Genomic DNA, 21,834 nt, shown 5'->3' with positions numbered 1-21,834 from the left:
CCCCTGTAATCACCTACTGATCACCTATCAATCACCCTGTCACCCCCCTGTCACTGCTACCCATCAGATCGGAATTGGTCTTGGCACGTACAGGATACAGGTAGGATAGGGCACACAGAATACATCAGAAGGATCAACACTATATCACACATTTACATACAGAGAAAGCATACAAGCAAAAAAAACGCTCAATTTTTGCATCATTTCAAAACACAAAATATCGAGAACACTCAAAAAGATCGCCGGGCTTGGCGCTGCTATGTGTATGTGCAACAGCATGGTCACATTGTGGTGGGGAATGCGTGGAGAGTGTTCAGTGAGTTGACAGCTGAGGGGAAGAAGCTGTTAAGAAGCTGTTTCTGTGTCTAGTGGTCCTGGTGTAGATGGACCGATACCTCCGGCCCAAAGGAAGCTGGCTGAAAAAACGGTTGCCTGGGTGTGAGGGGTCATTGGCAATCCTAAAAGCTCTGGAGCACAGCCCTGAGTGGTAGAGGAGGTCCAGAGCGTGTAGCGGTTTTCGAATAATTCTCTCCGCTGATCTGATGACTCTCTGCAATTTGTGTCTGTCGCTGGCGGAGGAGCCGGCGTACCAGACTAGGATGGAAGAGCAGAGGACAGATTCAATTGTAGCGAAATAGAAGCTGGTCAGAAGTTTTGGGGACATGCCGAACTTCTTCAGTTGGCGGAGAAAGAATAACTTCTGCTGTGCTTTCCTCTGGACGGAGGAGGTGTTGTCCTTCCACTTCAGGTCGTTGGAGATCGTTGTGCTCAGAAGTCGGACACAGGGAACTCTTTCAACTTCTTTGTCACCAATACGGATTGGAGGGGGGGCGTTGGCGTGCTTTCTAAAATCAATAATCACCTCAACAGCAGGCATGGTCGGAATAGCCAATTTCCGATTCCGTGCAAATTCCGTTTTCTGCAAACGATAATTTTCGTTACCGCTGTATTCCGGCGGTATTCCGCATAATTCCGCATACTACCGGTATTTCCGTAATGCCTACGCGTATTTCCGTTTGCTTGTGAGTAGTCTGTTGAACAACTAATAAAGTTTTTGAAGGAAGCTGTTTAAAAAAAAAATCTGTTTTTTTTATACGGAAATCCGTTTTCTGTAACTGCTGGCACGGATTGGTTGCTGCCAGGACGGAAGTACGTCATCAGAGGAGTCAGGACTCAGGAGGACTGCACGTGGACGGCGAGACTCGAAAACACAGCTGCCTTGGGTGACTTTATCTCGTCCAGACTGAGACAGTTCAGAAATTATCAGCAGCACCTTTCTGGTAAGTTTAGTAATTTGTATTTATATATTTGTATGTGTGCAAATAGTATATATGTGCCAGACAGTGTATGTATGCACTATGCAGCAATGTTTTTACATGCTTACATTTTTTTTTTCTTCTAATTTTTACCTAACAACAGTTGTTTTTGTAGAGACAGTCCCTCCTAGTCCTTTTTGTATTTTTTTTGTTTTCCTATTTTTTTCCCGCTCTTTCTGGAGTGCAGGGGTGTAGCAATATGGCGGTTGCAGAGGTTGCAGCAGAATCGGGTGTTTGGTCCAGGGGTGCCCCAAAAGGGCGTGTCTCAAGTACAGGATTATTTCTATATTGGTCATCATGTGCTGCTCATAATAATCACTTCTATAGATGCTTTGCTGTGAATATTAGTAATCATTAAAGGGAACCAGAGAGGATCAAAGAAATGTTTTATACATACCCGGGGCTTCCTCCAGCCCCATACGCACGGATCGCTCCCACGCCGCCGTCCTCTGCTGCATGGATCCGCCGGTACCGGGTCCCGTCATTTCCGCGAGTCGGCCGGCGGACGCGACCAATTCTCCGCATCACATGGCGCTCCCTCAATACAAGTACGCATGAGGCTGCCTGCTGCGCAGCCGTATGCGTACGGGTATGGAGGGAGCCCCTGTGATGCGGACAATTGGCCGTGTCCACTGGAAGTGACGGGCCCAGTACCGGCGGTTCCAGGAAGCGGAGGATGGCGGCGTGGGAGCGATCCAGGCTTATGGGGCTGGAAGAAGACCCAGGTATGTATAAAAGCGTTATCTATTTTAACAACCCATTCCTCTCTGGTTCCCTTTAACACACTGTTTACCATACCCTACTTGCACCTGTAACACTGTAGTCGCCACTTGCCAGTGACAGGTTTTTGTGTGCTGTACTATTTGTTACATATATAGTGGTTGTGGGTGGGCACCATTGTAAAACTTGAATTGTGACGAGCGTGAGGTGGGTCTGCCTGTTCCCCGCTGTGTGTTGGTGCCCCATAGGCCTACGTGTGACGTAACTGTGTGTGGGACGGTGGCTGCCGGTATAGTGTCAGAATGGGCAGCCCCGCAGATTGGGCAGCCCCGCATGCGCATTAGCAGCCTGCGTTCCATTCAAATGTGCAGCCACATACAACGTCCTAAATATCTCCGCTTTCGCAGCACGTACATACCTGAAATTTTCAGGGGAGGGAGGGGACCCCCAGATCTAGCTCTGTGCCGAATTGTAGCCCCCGAGCCCGGCTAGTTCCCGAGACTGATTACAACAAACCGGGAACCAGCGGGGGTCGGGGGCTGCAATTCAGCACAGAGCTAGATCGAGGGGTCCCCTCCCTAATCTGATCATTTCGAGTGTGTACGTGCTGTGGAAGCTGAGATATTTCATGAAAATACCTTCTACCTCCCCACTGAGCATGCGTGATACTCAGTGAAGAATGGAGCTTCCGTGCTGCCCATGCTGACATTACACCGGCAGAGGCGTCTCTAGCCATTTTGTCACTCCCGGCAAGAAATCCTGTGCCCCCCCACCCCCGTGATTGCAGCTCAGCGCCATCCCCCCACCCTCGTGGTGAACACCACCCCTGTGGGGAACCCCTCCCCCAAGACCACCCCAATACAGTAGCGTTTCACCCGAAATTCAGAAAATACACTTATTGCGGCATGGGTTCACCAGAAAATAGTTGTAATGCAGCAGAGTGTGTCACCATAAAATATACTTATTGCGGCATGCACTCACATATACCACACACACACAATATACAAATGCACACAGTACACACACTATACACGCGCGCACACACACACTGCACACAACACACACACTATGCACAGTACACTACACACACACTATACACACGTACACACACACTATACACACACAGCACACAGTAGCCATACACTATACACACACACTCCGCTGCTACCAGGGGAGGACTGGGACCTTTTGGCCTGGGGGAAAACATAGACTTGAGGCCCATTATCATGGCAGCCTCAGCCCAAATTATCAAGTCACATTTTCAAATTGCTAGCGATTGCTATTGTTATTTTGTCGTGCACTAGCACAGAGAGAGGAGGAATGGAGTGAGACTGAGAATAGCAGGAGATGGAGCAGAGAGCTAATTTGTATTGCAGTCCCACATTACACAGAGTCAGAGACTAGTTGCAGGTAATAGGACTGCTGTCCCTGCCAGTCTTGCACACAAGTCAGAAAGCAGCCCTCCTGGAGTCTATGGCTATCCAAACTTTTCAACCTGTTTCACGCCTTATCTGTAATTCTTCACATGCATTCATTATAACAATGGAGATAGATCAAACAGATATTTTTTCCCAAGGACCCTCCAGATCATTTCTGTATCATGCTGTGTATATTTACAAGCTTGCCTGCCCTCTAATTGCACTGTTATCAGCTAGCAATTTTTGATTTGATCGGGATCATCTCTACTATATGCTACCTCCAAGAGAAGATGATTATAGTAATCTGGCACTGCCTTATATGCTGGGAGATATGCCTTGAGGCTGCAAGCCCGTTTGGACAGGGATGAACTAGTTTTAATTGCTTTTCCAGACATTTCCCATCTCCCCATAGATGTAATTTTCACAGATAAAATTGTATTTTACCACACACATCAAAAGCATTCTTAGTAAGGTTTTCCAGGCTTCTTTAACATTCCAGCAGGCTGTCATATTTAAATTCATGGCTCCTGTGCTGGTTTGATCAATGCACACTGCATCCAGTCCAGGTGTTAATTCTGGACACTGCCTGGCTAATAGTCTAATTACCCGTTTTCTTGTTATAGGCACTGTAGACTTCTCTACTAAAAGTTACAGGTGACAAAAGCAAAATACACATATGAGACAGTATTTCATAGCAGACCAAAGTGCTGGTTATTGGTATAATAAGCTATTTCCTGGACAGAGGGTAGCAAACCAATGTATCATTTCCTGCTCCCACTATTCACAAAAGGTCACCTTTAGATGCAAATGTACTATACTGTCCTCTTAACATACATACACATCTGAATTAGTACACAGCCGACAGAAAATTGGCAAAAATATGCTGCGGTATTATCCCAACATTATAACTAGCTGCTATATCATGACATAGTTGTTTAAAAAAATTGTTAACCTTTGAAAGAATGTATTTCTTATTTGACAATTGTAATATTTATAGACTTGCCGGATTGCCAGTGTGCCATCATGACTGCTGCAGCGACGAGCAGTAGGAGTGAGAGGACCAGCACCTCCGCCCGCCTCAAGAAGGCTGAAAAAACTTTTATAATTAAACTAATTATTTTTTATTTACTGTATAAATGCTTGTCTTGCAGTGTTGCTCGTTTACCTCATTATCCTATTAGAGTTTGGTCGAATTCGGATAGTAAACTATCCGAATTCACTTGAAGTTCAATATCCGATGTAATTGAATATCCGGTTCGACCTCGGATATCCGACGTCACTATCCGAGTCTGTATTCGAGTAAAATATTCCAGCTGGCCTTAAATAGCTTGTAAAACTTGTTTGGAGGTCAATGATGCATGAAACCACCTTTTTTTTATGAAGAAAAACATCAAGTGATTAGGTGGTGATGTAGTAGTTATAAAAAAGGTATCAAAAATAGTAAATTAACTTCATGAAAAGTGTTTGCATGAGAAGGTGGAGGAGTAATGTGTGTCAGGCAGTGTGATGTGACTGACATAATAGGCCCTGGTTCCTAGCGGTGGTTCCAGGGCCGTAAATGAACCTTATGAGGTTCCAGACAGCGGTCGTGAAGCCCACATTGTGTCCAATACACAATTGGGACAGCACAGTTTTCAACCTGGACACCTCTAAATTAATTCCTTTTTTTCCCCCAAATTAATGCAGCTATTGTTGAGCGTAATAGCTGGTGGCGCATGGGCAGCAGCACCTTGTAATGTGTTCCCTGGCAGTGGAAACACACAGACAGCAGGAGGCAATACAGCAGCAGGCAGCGTGAGGAGGATGAGTGTGTGTGTGGCAGAATGGCATTTGGCAGCAGGCAGGAGTGCAGGCAGCGAGACATAGTAGGCCCTGGGTCCTAGCGGTGGTTCAAGGGCCGTAAATGAACATCATGAAGTTCCAGACAGCGGTCGTGAAGCCCACATTGTGTCCAATACACAATTGGGGCAGCACAGTTTTCAACCCAGACACCTCTAAATTAATTACATTTTTTCTTTTTTTTTTTCAAATTAATGCAGCTATTGTTGATCGTAATAGTTGGTGGCGCATGGGCGGCAGCACCTTGTAATGTGTTCCCTGGCAGTGGAGATACAGACAGCAGGATGAAATACAACAGCAGCAGCAGTATGTGTGTGTGGCAGTCGTCACTTCATGTCCCCCTCTCGCCGACAACCGGGGCCATGAATTCGCCTTCCATCCAAGCCTGGTTCATTTTGAGAAACGTCAGTCTGTCCACAGACTTGTGAGACAGACGAGATCGCTTCTCAGTGACGACTTCACCGGCTGCACTGAAGCAACGCTCTGACAGTACGCTGGAAGGGGGGCAGGAGAGCACTTCCAGGGCGTACTGCGCAAGCTCGCTCCAGATTGGCAGGTGCTTGACCCAATACTCCATGGGATCAACAGGGGCCACGCTGTCAAACCCGCTGAAGGACCCCATGTAGTCAGCCACCATGCGGGTCAAGCGCTGCCTGTGACTGGAGAAGGATGCTGCTGCAGGCACCTCCTCTCTAGTCCTTGGCAGCTCTACACTCATGTAGAGCTCTTGGGTCAGAGACAGCAGGTCTGTGGTGCACGTGCGCTTGCTGCTGGTGGATGCAGGCACCTGCTGCTGCCTCTGTGCTGGCAGGACAGTGGGGGTGGATGTCTGAGGGAAGGCTTCTTCCAAGCGCTCAACAAGGGACAGCTCCAAATCCCTCATTTGTTGCGCACGGTCTCCTCCTGCAGGCTGGAACTAGCTGAGCTTCCCCTTCAGACGTGGGTCCAGCATCATGCAGATCCAGATGTCCTCCCTCTGCTTCATCTGGATCACCCTTGGGTCCTTGCGCAGGCACCTCAGCATGTGCGATGCCATTGTGAAGAGTCTGGCCACGTCTGTTGGCACATCATTGGCATCCCCAGAGCCGAGAGTGCTGTCCTCCTCTTCCTCTGCCCCCTCCACCTCATCCTATCTCCACCCCCGCACCAGTCCAGCTGCACTCTGCTGCTCCCCCTCATCAGCAGCAAGGTCAGGGACCTCCACCAACTCCGAGCCCTCCTCCTCAGAGGTGGCCTGTGAAGCTGCCTGCAGCTCCTGCTGGTCCAAGGCTGCCGCTCCCTCTTCCAGCAGTGCATACATGGCCCTGTCCAGCACACACACCATGGGCACCCACTCGCACACCATTGCATGGTCCCTGCTCACCATGTTGGTGGCCTGCAGGAAGGTTGCCAGAACTGAGCACACCTGCTGCATGTGCCCCCAGTCCTCCGTGGAGATGATGGACAGGAGGTTGGTGGCGGCACGCCCAGTTGTAGTGATGGAGGCAAATGTTGTTCGTGCAATGTACTGGCTGACAGACTGCCTGCCTCTGTTCAACCAGACGCTCCAACATCGCCAGGGTGGAGTTCCAGCGAGTTGGAACATCGAGCATGAGCCGGTGCTGTGGCCGGTGCAGCTCCTTCTGCACATCTTCCAGGCTCGCCACGGCTTCAGGCGAGTGCCGGAAGTGACGCACAACCTTCCTTGCCGCCTCAAGGAGTCGGTCCATCCCCTGGTAGGTCCGCAGGAACTTTTGGACTACCAGGTTTAGGACGTGCGCCAGGCAGGGGATGTGGGTCAGGTCTCCCCTGCTGATTGCAGCAACCAGGTTTGCCCCATTGTCGGACACCACCTCTCCGACTCTGATGCCTCTGTGGGTCAGCCAATTCCTCTCCTGCTCTCGGAGTTTGGCCAGGACGTGGTTCGCCGTCAGTTTGGTCTTCCCCAGGCTGACCGATTCCAGCAGCGCTTGGCAGTGGCGGGGCTTCACGCTGCTGCTGAGGCGGGGGGTTTGGGCTGGTGTGCCGGAGGATGGAAGCGGATCAGAGGAACCTGCAGCTGTTCCGCTGACCCTGCATGGTGGCACCACCCACTGCGTTGTTGGTGCTGCTGCTGCTGCTCTGACAGTGCCGGCCGATGCTGCTCCCCCCTCCTCACCCCCTTCCACCAAGCTGACCCAATGCGCGGTGAAGGACAGATAGCGGCCTGCCCCAAACCGGTTGCTCCACGAGTCCATGGTGACGTGGACCCGTTGACCCACCGCGTGCTCCAGCCCTCTCCCGACATTGGCCATCACAAGGTGAAGTGCAGGGATGGCTGTGCATGCAAAATAATGTCTGCTGGGGATTGGCCAATCGGGGGCTGCACACATCAGGAACGCACGCATGCCGCTCCCCTCCTGCACAAGGGAATAAGGCAGGAGTTGGGAGCACATGGCCCATGCCAGCAAGCCGTTCAGCTGACGCACGCGAAGGCTGCTGGAAGGCAGAACCATGACCACCCCCTGGAAGGTGTCGCTGAGCAGGGTCTGGCGAGGCCTTTTGCTGGCACGGGAAGCAGTGGAGGGAGCAGAGGAGGCCACTTTCGGACTGCCAGGACAGGCCTCAGTGTCGGCGGCAGGAGTTGCAGATGGAGGAGGAGCAGTGCGTTGCTGACGCACTCCTGCTGCCGATGGCTTCGCAGTGGTGGCAGGTCTGCCACTGCCAGCTTCCTTCAACTTCATGAACTCCACATGCTCGTGAAAGGTGGTTGACCAGAGAGGTGGTGCCAAACGCAGAGGCCTCCTTCCCTCTGCTGAGCTGTTTGCGGCACTGGTTGCAGGTGGCATACTTGCACTCCAAATATGTAAGGGTGAAAAAATTCCATATTGGGGAGGTGAAGTTGCCCCTTCGGCTGGAAGGTGCTGCTGCCGCTGGTCTCCCTGTGGTGGTTGGGGGGGGGTTCTTGGTGCGGCTGGTGGTGGCACTGGCATAACTCGTCTCCTGATCAGCACACTGTGTGGCCTGCATACCACACCCACTTGTGATCCTTCCCATGCCTGCGATGCTGATCTTTCTACCAAGGCCCGCAGACGCATCCTCCTCCTCCTCCTCCTCAGAGCTGATGACATCCCCACTCCCAAGACATGGCACCCAGTCTTTGTCCTGCACCCTGTCATCATCATCCTCCCCCTCCACAAACACGTCCTGCTGGGATCCCCCAAACTCCCCTTCTGCATGCATGGGCGGATGGACAGTCACCACTGTCTGACTGTCCAAAGCATCACCGCCCAAAGTGCCCATGAGCATTCCTTCCACTGCCAATTCTTCCACAAAAGCATTCCATAACCCCGCTGTGCTTTGGGATATAAAGGTGCTGAGTGACAGGGTGCTGATGTCGCCTGCTGGGGCTGGAGAACTGCACTCCTCCTCCTGCTCCCCAGGCAGTGCTGGTCGGCTGCTGCTGCTCTTGCGAACAGGAGTGGTGGCGGGGATGGAGGACTCGGTTCCAGAGCTAATGGTGGCCTGCTCATCCACCATCATTTCCACTACAGCGTTTGTGTCCTTCTCCTCAATAGGACGGCTACGACCTGCCGGTGGGAGGAACATCTGGGCCACACGTTGCTGCTGCTGTGTCTCTGCAGCGTGACTCCCAGCTGTTGGGCGGCCAAGGCGTCCACGGCCAGTGGCTAATGGCGGAATAGCCACTGGTGCAGACGCAGAACTGCGCATGGTGGTGGTGGCGCGGCTGCCCTGCCCACGACCTCCTCTCTTGGCGATGGCCTTGCTACCCTTGCTGCCCCTGCCCAAACCACGGCTGCCAGTGCCAGACATATTTTTAATATTATACAAATGACAAATAAACCTTATGTATGTAAAGGCAAGTGGGACAAGTGGGGTACTTTAATGGGGTGGGACTGGTGGTGGTGGTGGGTGTGTGAGGTGACGGACATGTGTTCTCTACAGCAGAGATCGTTGTAGCGCTAACGAGTGAGTGCGCACTGCTCACACAAAGACCCTAGCTGACGCTGACTGACGGTGTCCCTATACACAGACTACAGTTAAAGTCAGCGAATACACAATAGAAGAAATATATAAACAATAGGACGGGGGTAGCACTAACGAGAGGATGCGGACAGCGCAGACGTGCACTGCGCACACAAAGACCCTAGGTAACGCGGTGACGGACGGTACCTATACACAGACTAGAGAACAGTACACTACAGTACTACTAAGTAAACAATAGAAGAATCTAGCTAAATAATACAACAGGTGTGACTAGATTACAGAGAGCAGATACAGCAGGACAGGTATAGCAGTAAATCTGGGTCTTGCGAACTACAAAATAGTACAAATCTATCTAACACAGAAGTAGTAGTAGTACCAGAGTAGAGTAGGACAGGTGATAGCACAGGTAAGGTAACTAGAGACTAGAGCACAGAGCAGGGCAGGCTGCCTTGCCTAGGCACAGGGCCTAACTGCTGGCTGCCTGCAGCAGCACCAGTGACAGTCTCTCTCCCTCCCTATTCCCCCTAGTAATCACCCAAACTAAACTACCTAAAATACAATCTATCTACAATACAAAGCAATACAGTTGAAGATCAAGTGTTGGAGTGTAAAAACGCTAGGTTTAGAACAATAGCAATGCACTTGCACACAGACAAAAAGCACTGGAGCAGTTCTCTCAGTACTATCAGTCAGTAAGTCGCAAGCACGACGAGTGAGGCAAGATGGCGTCCGCTATTTATAGAGAGGGGCTTGGCCAGGCTCCCCCTCTGTGATTGGCTGCAGTCAGAGGGCTGGGAGCCCTCTGATTCGCTGGTGAGGACTCGAGGTGACGTCTGGCGTGACGCTATCCGAGCTCGTAACGCTATCCGAGCTTGGATAGCTAGGATATCTCCGGATAGCTGCTTGCTATCCGAGTGCGCTCGGATAGCACAGCCCGGATAGCTAATACTATTCGAGCTCGGTATTCGAACTCGAATAGTGAAAAAAGAGCTAGGATATCCGAGTAACGTGGATATCCTAGATCAGATGAGCACCGCTACTGTCTTGTAATACATTTCTCAATAACTACAATGAATGCTTCATCTATAACGACTTTCATAGTCACCAGTGACACCTTTTTTGGGGGGGGGGGGGGGGGGCACTTTAATACAGTGAACTCATTTGCATTTTCAAGAAACTATTTTTTTAATTTTTTTTTTTGGGGGGGCATGGTGCATTATCTTGCTGGCTGGAAGTAGCCATCAGAGGATGGGTACATGGTGGTCATGAAGGATGGACATGGTCAGAAACAATGCTCAGGTAGCCCGTGGCATTTAAATGATGCCCAATTGGCACTTAGGGGCCTAAAGTGTTCCAAGAAAACATTCCCCACACCAGTACATCACCACCACCAGCCTGCACAGTTGTAGCAAGGCATGATGGACATGGGCAGCACGGTGTCATAGTGGTTAGCGCTCTCGCCTTGCAACGCTGGGTCCATGCTTTGAATACCAGCCAGGTCAACATCTTCAACGAGTTTGTATATTTTGCCCATATCTCCGTGTGTTTCCTCTTGGCACTCTGGTTTCCTCCCACATCCCAAAAATATACAGATCAGTTAATTGGCTTCTCCCTGAAAAATGTCCGTAGACTATGATGCATGCACTATACAATACATACATAAACATATGATTATGGTAGGGACTAGATTGTGAGCCTCTCTGAGGGACAGTTAGTGACAAGAGAATACACTCTGTACAGCGCTGAGTAATATGTCGGCGCTATATAAATACTGAAATAAAATAAATAATGATGGTTCCATCAGAGTCTATCGAGAATGATAACACCGGGCAACAATTTTCAAATCAACTGTCTACATTTGCTGAGCTTTGTCAAATTGTACCCTCTTTATCCCATTTGTAGTGGAGATGAGTGGTACCCGGTGGGTTCTTCTGCTATAGTAGCCCATGTGCCTCAAGGTTGTGTATGCTGTGTCTTCACAAATGCTTTGCTGCATACCTTGTTTTTAATGAGTGGTTATTTCAGTTAACGTTGCTCTTCTATCAGCTTGAATCAGTTGGCCCATAATCCTCTCACCTCTATGTAACGATAGGTGTAACACAGAGAGGGTCTGATTACCGGTGAACTGCAGTATCACCGAGAACGCAGAATATACCCGATTATTGATGATCTGCAGTATCAACGATAATCAGATATATATTCTAACCTCTGGACACCTGAGAGATGAGTGTTCGGTGCAACAGTATATTTTGAGCCAAGCACCTATAGGATAGGTGCTAGACAGTAAGAGCAACTACTCTGGATCAGATTCCTTCCACAGGCCTGATGCACCCCAAGGGGCGGAGCCAGGCTGAGAATAGTGTGAAGGACAGAAAGTGAGTGACACCAATGAGGGAGTGTCACTAACAGGTCTGGGAACTGCCTCTAACAGTGAGGCCAGTTCTCGAGGTCGGACAAGCCAGGTCATTAACACACAGACAGATAAGGTACAGATTCAGGAGACAGATACGTACTCCAATGGACAGGCAGAGTTCAGCAACGGGGTATCAGAATAACTGCATTAATCATAAATTGAAGGAGTGTTCCTAATAATTCTTTAGGTAAGGGTATATACTTATATTGATAACGTCTATCATTCACTTTGTGTAGTTATTGTTCCCCAATGCAATGTTTACCTTTACTTAATATGTGTGGTTTTTTTTTATAATTTTCCAACATTCTTTTCCAGCTCGTCATCATCATCGTAGGACAGCACGACTGCAGGAGCCGGCCCGTTCCTCCTCTTCTCCACCCTCTTCAGCCAACATCACTCCCAGGACCAGCCCTGATCGCAGCCCTCCTACCGGTGACTCAGCTGAGCCAGTGGAAACTCCTGCTGCTGCAGATGAAACCACTGCTGCAGCTGAAATGGCTGCTCCTCCTACTGCACAGAAACACAGAGGCCGGAGTAGGAAACGTAGGCGCCGTAGCCGATCGGTTGCATGTAAGTTTTTTTTTCTTCATGATGTTGAAAGTAAGCATTGGTAAGGAAATGAGCGCACTCTGTATGTTATCAAAGTTGTGAATCATACTGCTTCAGCAGTTTTTTGTTTACCTTGTACTTCAAAGTTTTCATTTGCCTCAGTAAGTCACTGTCATAGACGGTTTCCATGCTGTAAGCAATATTTGTTAAAGAGACACTGAAGTGAAAAAAAATATATGATATAGTGAATTGGTTGTGTACTATGAATAATTACTAGAAGATTAGCAGCAAAGAAAATATTCTCATACTTTTTTTTTCATGTATATAGTGTTTTTTCTAACATTGCATCATTCTCTAATATGTGCACTCAGCATTCAAAATGAGTCTTTCAGAGCAGTCTGATAAGTAATGACCTCTCCTCTGGCAGAGAAAAAGTAAATAGTCCAGGAACAGTTGAGATAATAAAAGTCAGATAACAGCCCTCTCCACTACTAACTTAGTCGGAGAGCTTAATGGCTTGTTTGCATTGAGATAACAACTGGAGTTTCTCAACTCTTCCTGCACTGGAAACAATTACACTGATGTATCTGTTCTTAATGTTTTATTTCTTAGCTGTGCTACACATACAAATCATAATATCATCCTTTTTTTTTTCGCTTCAGTGTCTCTTTAACAATGGCAGCAGTTACATTAATAACAGGGCACATCATTGTTCGCAAAACAGAGTTGTTCATGTTCAGTACTGTGCTGTAGTATAGTACATTACTTCAGAAGTAAGATAAAATAGGCAAAAGTGAAAAATAGAATAGAAGGCGTAAGTGAATAATACATATGGACTGTGTGAGGGACCAGCTTCAGATGGTAAGCATTGTAGCAGGAACAGAGCAGCTCCAAGCAGGTTTATATGCAAACATAAATAAAAGTTTATTTTGGCAGCAGGTTCACAAACAGTTTGCAGTTCAGTAATAAAGTAAGTAATTCCACCAAAACAAAGGTAAGTCCAACTCCGGCCGGGTGCTTACTTTCAGCGTTGAGTAACACACAAATGTCAGTCCAAACACATGCAGTCCCCTGCAGCAGCTTCTCAGCAGAGCTACTTCCTGGAAACAAACGAAAACCTTTTCTGTCCAGACTGACAGAACCTGCTGGACACACCCCTCCTCACCTATTCCTCTCCAGAGACTTGTTAGCTCTGTTGTTAACCCTTTGTGGGCTAGACAGGCAGCAGTCCACAAATATAATGCATACTATATTCCACCCAGGACCTGGCGACCAGATGCACCCACCCTGCTCTACATCTGGTCAGCTCCAGACCCTTCTCAAGGCTTTAACCCCTGTCACTCCTGACAGTCAGCAAAAGCCTATCCTCCGGAGCTGCTACAGGATGTAGCGCCTGAACCTGGGTGCAACATACCGTCCAACGCACACCACTTGTGACAAATAGAGTGGCACCTTGCCAGCCACTTTGTCACAACTGATATAATATGGATTCATGTGAAATTTATAAAAAGTATATATTTAACAAGGGTTATTAGGTCAGATCCCAGTGTAGGTGGTGAAATGGTGTTATAATGGGTAATTAACATTTTGCGCATTCTCTTGGCTTTAATGATTGGGTGATTGTTGCTATGCCCTGTATAGTTCTTCAAGTTCTATTCAAAACTTTAAGTTTCATTTGACATAATAATTTATGTAAGGTAGAAGGAAATTTGCAATAATTCAGTTATAAATGAACATTTGTGGTTACCCACAATGCACACCTACTAAATATGCAAATTATCCCTTTTTGCCCTTGTTAAGCCAAGCAAGCATCCAGATCCGCTGGTTTATAGCAAGCCTATAGCTTTAAGTTTTACACAGCCATATCAAACCCACATGTAGACAGCCTGTTTCGGACTTTTGGTCCTCATCAGTACATGGCAGGGATTGATAAGGCTGTATGAGATAGGGCTTGGACGAGTACAACAGAGTAACCAAGCAGCTCAGGGTGACCCAAACTACTAAGAATGTATAGGGGGATAAAAGGAACCAAAAAGCCCTCCTACTAAAAAAGCAAAGCTTGGTGTAATTGCCTTCTTAAAACAGAAGGAAATTTGCAATAATTCAGTTATAAATGAACATTTGTGGTTACCCACAATGCACACCTACTAAATATGCAAATTATCCCTTTTTGCCCTTGTTAAGCCAAGCAAGCATCCAGATCCGCTGGTTTATAGCAAGCCTATCCTTTTATCCCCCTATACATTCTTAGTAGTTTGGGTCACCCTGAGCTGCTTGGTTACTCTGTTGTACTCATCCAAGCCCTATCTCATACAGCCTTATCAATCCCTGCCATGTACTGATGAGGACCAAAAGTCCGAAACAGGCTGTCTACATGTGGGTTTGATATGGCTGTGTAAAACTTAAAGCTATAGGTTTGCTATAAACCAGCGGATCTGGATGCTTGCTTGGCTTAACAAGGGCAAAAAGGGATAATTTGCATATTTAGTTTGGTGTGCATTGTGGGTAACCACAAATGTTTATTTATAACTGAATTATTGCAAATTTCCTTCTGTTTTAAGAAGGTAATTACACCAAGCTTTGCTTTTTTAGTAGGAGGGCTTTTTGGTTCCTTTTATCCCCCTATACATTCTTAGTAGTTTGGGTCACCCTGAGCTGCTTGGTTACTCTGTTGTACTCGTCCAAGCCCTATCTCATACAGCCTTATCAATCCCTGCCATGTACTGATGAGGACCAAAAGTCCGAAACAGGCTGTCTACATGTGGGTTTGATATGGCTGTGTAAAACTTAAAGCTATAGGCTTGCTATAAACCAGCGGATCTGGATGCTTGCTTGGCTTAACAAGGGCAAAAAGGGATAATTTGCATATTTAGTAGGTGTGCATTGTGGGTAACCACAAATGTTCATTCATAACTGAATTATTGCAAATTTCCTTCTGTTTTAAGAAGGCAATTACACCAAGCTTTGCTTTTTTAGTAGGAGGGCTTTTTGGTTCCTTTTATCCCCCTATACATTCTTAGTAGTTTGGGTCACCCTGAGCTGCTTGGTTACTCTGTTATGTAAGGTAATCATTGTATTGCTGTATATACTGTGAAAGGTTGCAAAGGTTTACCATTGTACTAGAAAGAATTGACTTGCACTGTAGACCTTGTCTGGTTGAAAAACTATTTGTTCTGTAAAAAATTGGGTTTTGATTTTAATTACATCGTTCAGTCATTTATAATACCATGTTTTTCATTTTCCCTAGCTTCATTGTCTGTGGAACATAGGCACAACCTCCGCCGCGCCAGCAGGAGTACAGCTGGTAGACGCACATCCACCACACCAGTTGATCGTAAGTTCGATTTACATTTTTGTGGCATAAAGATTCATCAAGTAGGAAGGAACTGATACACTACTGTATGACAGTTTTCATACCCCATTTTTCTCAGCAGGCATTGTTCTACACTCCCATGCTTCTCAGCGTTATACACAACTTGGTTGTAACACAATGTATAGGATATAAATTACTGATAACGGTAATTTGTCGAATTTTTCAACATTAAATAGTTACATTCATCTAAATGATTATTTTGAATGCCGTACTAATATGGTGTTTGACCCCCTTTTCCCTTCAGACCAGACTTAATTCTATGCGGCATAGATCTTGCATTTGGTGGAGATTTGTGGAATGGACATCCAGGGCACGAAGCTCCTGTTCCATGACATCCCAAAGATGCTCTATTGGGTTGAAATCTGGTGACTGTGGGGACATTTTAGTATAGTGAACTCATTGTCGTCATGTTCAATATTCTTTGTGCCATGGTGCATTATCCTGCTGGAAGTGGCCATCAGATGATGGGTACATGGTGTTCATGAAGGGATGGACATGGTCAGAAACAATGCTCAGGTAGCCCGTGGCATGTAAACGATGCCCCATTGGCAATTTGGCACTAAGGGTCCTAAAGTGTGGCAAGAAAAGATCTCCTAAAAATTTACAGAACCACCGTCAGCCTACACGGTGGTAACAAGGCATGATGGTCCCAGGTTCGCAATGTTTTCTCGCCACATTCTGAATCTATCGAGACTCATAAGACCAGGCTACATTTTTCCAATCTTCATTTTGACAATTTTGGGAGACTTGCTCAAATTGTAGCCTCTTTTCCCATTTGTAGTGGAGATGAGTGTTACCCGCTTGGGTCTTCTGCTGCTGTAGGCCATCCCTTTGATGGTTGTGCGATTTGTGGCTTCACCAATCGTTTTCTGCATATGTCAGTTGTAACTAAATGCATTCAGTGTTAATTAACAATGATTAAACAGTGACTACTTAGATAACGGGCCGACGTCCAATTATACCGTAGACCAAAAAATAAATGCAATATATCAAAAATCAATTTTCAAAAATCTGCACATTCACCAAGTCAACATGATTGATTAGTAGTATAAAACAAAGCTAAGAATTGACTCTTGGGCGCATGTGCAACACTATCAAAAGATAACTTTCATGAAAAAGGTTATCTTAAACATAATAATCTAAACAACATTTTATTTAGACATACAACACAATCGGCTAAAACTTGCCTGCTGACATCATGTGAGAGGTTTTGGGGATGCATTCCCCGGACCCGCTAACTAGTGTGGATTAAAAAGTCCTTGCTAAGGGTCTTACAAGTTTATTCCAAGCCGGAAAATGGATGGTGTCATTGAATGATAAAGTTACAGTTGCACATCTTCTTAAAGTTAACCTCCGGACTAAAAATCTACTCAGCAGAACTGAAAAGGCTTTGTGTTTCTTTAACAGTTTCACAGCATCAGAACTTTGTTTTTCTTACCAAATAAACATTTTTGTAGCGGAATTTTTAGCAAAGCTCTGTCCTTCAAAAAAAACAAACCCCGGGCTTTTTTTTCCCTGATTCTGTGCATAGCATGATGGGATTTTCTATTTTGTTAATCACGTTGACTAGCAACTGGGAGAGGTGATCAGGACGCAGGACAGTTGGAACTGCGTGTCATGCTCCCTGTCTCCTCCTTTCAAACAAAAATATGGCTGCCATCATGAAATCACACACCTTTGCCTGTCCTTTTAAAATAGTGTGCTTAAGAGATTATAATAACTATCTATTTTAATTAACATAACTACTGTAACTTAATATGACAGTATGTTTGTTTAGGCTGGAGTTCCTCTTAAGGTCCAGTGTTAGTATCAGATGGATCCCACTCACAGATCGACACAAGGCAAAAGTAGCACTTTAGCAAATAAAAATTTCAGCTTGTTCTTTTGATTATTAGTAGCGCACCCCCCCCCCCCCCCTCATTTTCTACACGCTTCTCCTCCTACAGTTTTATGGGTAAAAGCGCCAAACTTTCCACACTTATTCGTCGTTTGTGCTTTATTAAGCGATCCCACACTCTGGGCCCTTGCAGCGGACCCTGGAAGACCCCTGTTTCTGTATGGACTTTGACAGAGAGAAATTTCAAATCGCTGCCACTCCTACAATTTTGAAGCTACGACCCCCTTACTCGGACCACATATTGTCAACCCATATAAAAATATTTTTTTTAGGGGGGGGGGGTCATCCCAAAGTGGGTGGAGCTATCAACGGCCCAAAAAAATGTATCAATTTCCTATACGCTACTCCTCCCAGAGTTTAAGGAGTATAAATCTGAAACCCCATTTTTCAAATAGACTTTTATTGGAAAATTTGAAACTTTTGCCACTCGTAAAGCTTTGTTACAGTTACAAGTTACACTCACCAAACTTGTGTCACTTGGTCATGGAGTGAAGCTGAAACATTCTGTCACATTTTGGGGACCCAAAAAAGAGGGCGGAGCAACAAACAGTCAATCTGATTTTCCCTAGTGACTTCAATGAGTAAATGTAAACAGCTGTAATTCTTAACGTATTAAAGACAGACTTCCCATACTTGGTTGGCACACTGGGTCACGCGGTGACTGGGGTTAAAATTGGTCAAGTTAGGCGGAGCCACATACAGTCCATCAGACACATAGCCAACATCATGTGGCAGTGTCGGAATGTGAGGGGGAAAAACTGAGCAAAAACTGGCCAAGCTGCAGTAACCCAATGCTATCACACCCAAAGAAAACCTTCAGCAAGTCTTCTTTACTGTGAGCAGCAACACTTGATTATTACTGCTGCTTGGCCAGCAAGTGTATTTCCTCAGTTTTTCCAGCTCCCAGTCCGACCCTGTCCTGTGGTTTCCTCTGAAACGACAATGTCTAGTGTTTACATTGAAATATGATCGCAGTTGACTTTTATTAGTACTTAGGGTTAATGCATATTAAAAAATTTTTTTTTCATCTTTTGTTTTCCAGGCACAGAAAATGTCAGTGAACATGTGGGTCAGCTTGAAGTTCAGGTTCAGGGTCTAACTTCAACACTAGCTTTATGGAAGTCAGAGTATGAAAGCCGGATGCAGCAACAAAGGGCAGAATTTGAAAATCGCCTGCAACAACAGGAAGCCCAATTTAACCAACATGTGGCGAATACGGTTCAACAAAGAGAGGCGGCAGAGGCAGAAGCTGAGGTTCAGCGGCAGAGGGTATTGCAGTACAGACAGGAGGCACAGCAGCTGCATGAGTCTTTTTCCCAGCTTGCTGGGAAAAGAAGAATGTAACTTGTTCCTGAAGTCTTGCTCAAGACAGAAGAAAATCATAAAGAAGATAAACCTGAATGGTTTTCTTTTGGCTCTGTTTGTGCTGTGGGGCGGGCGGAGAGAAGGCTTACTCTGCTTCACTCTCGCATACAGCATCTCCTTGTGTAAGTGTGGCCATAGGTTGAATGCTGCACAGTGACTGCACCAAGATGATTATGCAGGTCTTTTGTGTTGTTCTGATGATGGTTGACTCTGACTGTTCTCATCATTAGTCCCTTCTGTTTATCTGAAAATGTTATTGTTTTTTAACTTCAAGCCTTACAGTGGTTTGCAAAAGTATTTGGCCCCCTCGAAGTTTTCCACCTTTTGTGCCATTACTGTCACAAACATAAATACTGTATATTCTGGCGTATAAGGCTACTTTTTAAACCTTGAAAATCTTCTGAAAAGTCAGGGGTCGTCTTATACGGCGGGTGTAATTGATGCATGGTGATACGCCCTATCCTGTTACCGATTTTCATATCTCGCTGCTGGGGACTGTATTGAAACGGCGCAGGCGCACATGTGCGCGATCTGAGAGGCAGAGAAGGAGGTAAATAGGGGCAGGCCAGAAGGTGAAAGAGGTGTGTTTTATGGCCATAACGCAGTCTATTCTTCCATACCGCTCTGATAAACAGGGAGACAAGGAGTGTTGACCAATCCAACCAGTCAATCGCCTATATACTGTTATATACTGGGTACCACGTACAGTACAGCACCAGTATCTGTTCATACATAGCACCAGCATATGATATTTTTTATTTGGTGTTCATTGGAAGAAGTGTAGTCTTATACAGTGAGTATATCCCAAACTCTATATTTTACCTGGAAAAGTTGGGGGGGGGGGTCATCTTATACGCCCTGTGGTCTCATACGACGGAATATACGGTAATTTTTTTTTTTAATTCCACCTCAAAGACCAGTATATAGTGTTGTATACATACACGTGAGAAAAGGCTCGTAAATTTTACATGATTCCGAATTTTTTTTACAAAAAAATAAATAACTGCAAAGTGAAGTTTGGTGTGCGTAATTATTCAGCCCCCAAAGTAAATACTTTGTAGAACCACCTTTTGCTGCAATTACAGCTGCCAGTCTTTTAGGGTGTGTCTCTACCAGCTTTGCACATCTAGAGACTGAAATCCTTGCCCATTCGTCTTTGCAAAACAGCTCCAGCTAACTCAGATTACATGGACAGCGTTTGTGAACAGCAGTTTTCAGATCTTCCTACTGATTCCAGTTTGGATTTCAATCTGGACTTTGACTTGGCCATTCCAACACATGAATATATATATTTTTTTTTTAACCATTGTAATGTGTTGCCCTGGCTTTATGTTTATGGTCGTTGTCCTGCTGGAAGGTGAACCTCCACCCAAGTCTCCAGTCTTTTGCAGACTCCAAAAGGTTTTTTTCCAAAATTTCAAGAATGGCAGCAGTACAATCTTTTTGTAGCCTAAGGCTGCTTTAAATTTCTCACTAACTTTACCCCCAACCTGTCTATTGTGTTATTTAGACATCATGGTGTTGTTGCTCACAATATTGTCTTTTTCAACCTCTTAGGCCATCACAGAGCAGCTGTATTTGAACTGACATTCGAATACACACAGGTGCACTGTAATTAGTCATTAACACTCATCAGGCAATGTGTATGGTCAACTGACTGCTCTCTGACTGCTCTCAGAGCAAAGGGGGATGAATAATTAATCACACCCAACTTTGCAATTAACCACTTCACCACTGAGGGGTTTTACCCCCTGACCACCAGAGCAATTTTCACCTTTCAGCGCTCCTTCCATTCATTCGTCTATAACTTTATTATTACTTATCCCAATGAAATGAACTATATCTATACTATATATATTGTAATTAAAATATTGCTTTAAAAAAACCACCATTCTTTTTTTTTTTTTTTAATTAACCAATTTATGTTTTCACTAGGTAATGGCCTGGCGGTGGCCGGGTATGTTTTTGTCTGGTGTCGGCTCCAAATTTAATTTGGTAATGGGGAGAAGTATCCAATATGTAATGTCTGTGTTAACAATTTCATTGTACACCATTCAACAAATGTTGCGTGATCTACTAAAAAAAAATTCTAATTTCTAATTTAACGAAGGCTTCATTTTAAATTTTCCTCTTTCAGAAGATCGGTTGAAATTAAATCAGAAGTTTAATTGTCCCTCAAATTTTTCAGGATTTAAAATCTTCCTCTCACTCTACTACTTAGAATACTTTTAGTAATTTGTGACGGTCACAACACTTCTCTAACCTGGATTGAAGGTTATAAAGTCCAGCAGTTGAAGTTGTCCCAGCAGCAGAGGTAGGTATCATAAGGTTGGACACAGCAGCAGGTAATAATGTCAGCAGCGGTACAGGCCCTCGGCCCCTAGAGAGACCTGGATTTAAGGTTATAAAGTCCAGAAGTTGAAGTTGTCCCAGCAGCAGAAGTAGGTATCATAAGGTTTGACACAGCAGCAGGTAATAATGTCAGCAGCGGTACAGGCCCTCGGCCCCTAGAGAGACCTGGATTGAAGGTTATAAAGTCCAGCAGTTGAAGTTGTCACAGCAGCAGAGGTAGGTATCATAAGGTTTGACACAGCAGCAGGTAATAATGTCAGCAGCGGTACAGGCCCTCGGCCCCTAGAGAGACCTGGATTGAAGGTTATAAAGTCCAGCAGTTGAAGTTGTCCCAGCAGCAGAGGTAGGTATCATAAGGTTGGACACAGCAGCAGGTAATAATGTCAGCAGCGGTACAGGCCCTCGGCCCCTAGAGAGACTTGGATTGAAGGTTATAAAGTCCAGCAGTTGTAAATGTCCCAGCAGCAGAAGTAGGTATCATAAGGTTTGACACAGCAGCAGGTAATAATGTCAGCAGCGGTACAGGCCCTCGGCCCCTAGAGAGATCTGGATTGAAGGTTATAAAGTCCAGAAGTTGAAGTTGTCCCAGCAGCAGAGGTAGGTATCATAAAGTTTGACACAGCAGC

General features: G+C 45.9%; 1 protein-coding gene across 1 annotated transcript in view; it reads left to right on the top strand.

The window, feature by feature from the left end:
- The window catches only part of CBX2 (chromobox 2), a 203,300-nt gene extending 182,611 nt beyond the window's left edge, over positions 1 to 20,689 (top strand). The window contains exons 6-8 of the mRNA XM_068264516.1: positions 11,988 to 12,242; positions 15,469 to 15,555; positions 18,534 to 20,689. Of these exons, the coding sequence (XP_068120617.1) occupies positions 11,988 to 12,242; positions 15,469 to 15,555; positions 18,534 to 18,590 (399 nt within the window). The 3' untranslated portion in view covers positions 18,591 to 20,689. The remainder of the gene's footprint in view (positions 1 to 11,987; positions 12,243 to 15,468; positions 15,556 to 18,533) is intronic.
- Positions 20,690 to 21,834: the final 1,145 nt, after the last annotated feature.

Source organism: Hyperolius riggenbachi, chromosome 12 (assembly GCF_040937935.1).
Source record: "Hyperolius riggenbachi isolate aHypRig1 chromosome 12, aHypRig1.pri, whole genome shotgun sequence".
Classification (NCBI taxonomy): domain Eukaryota; kingdom Metazoa; phylum Chordata; class Amphibia; order Anura; family Hyperoliidae; genus Hyperolius; species Hyperolius riggenbachi.
The sequence above is the reverse complement of the archived record's forward strand: the minus strand, read 5'-3'. Positions and strand labels throughout refer to the sequence as shown.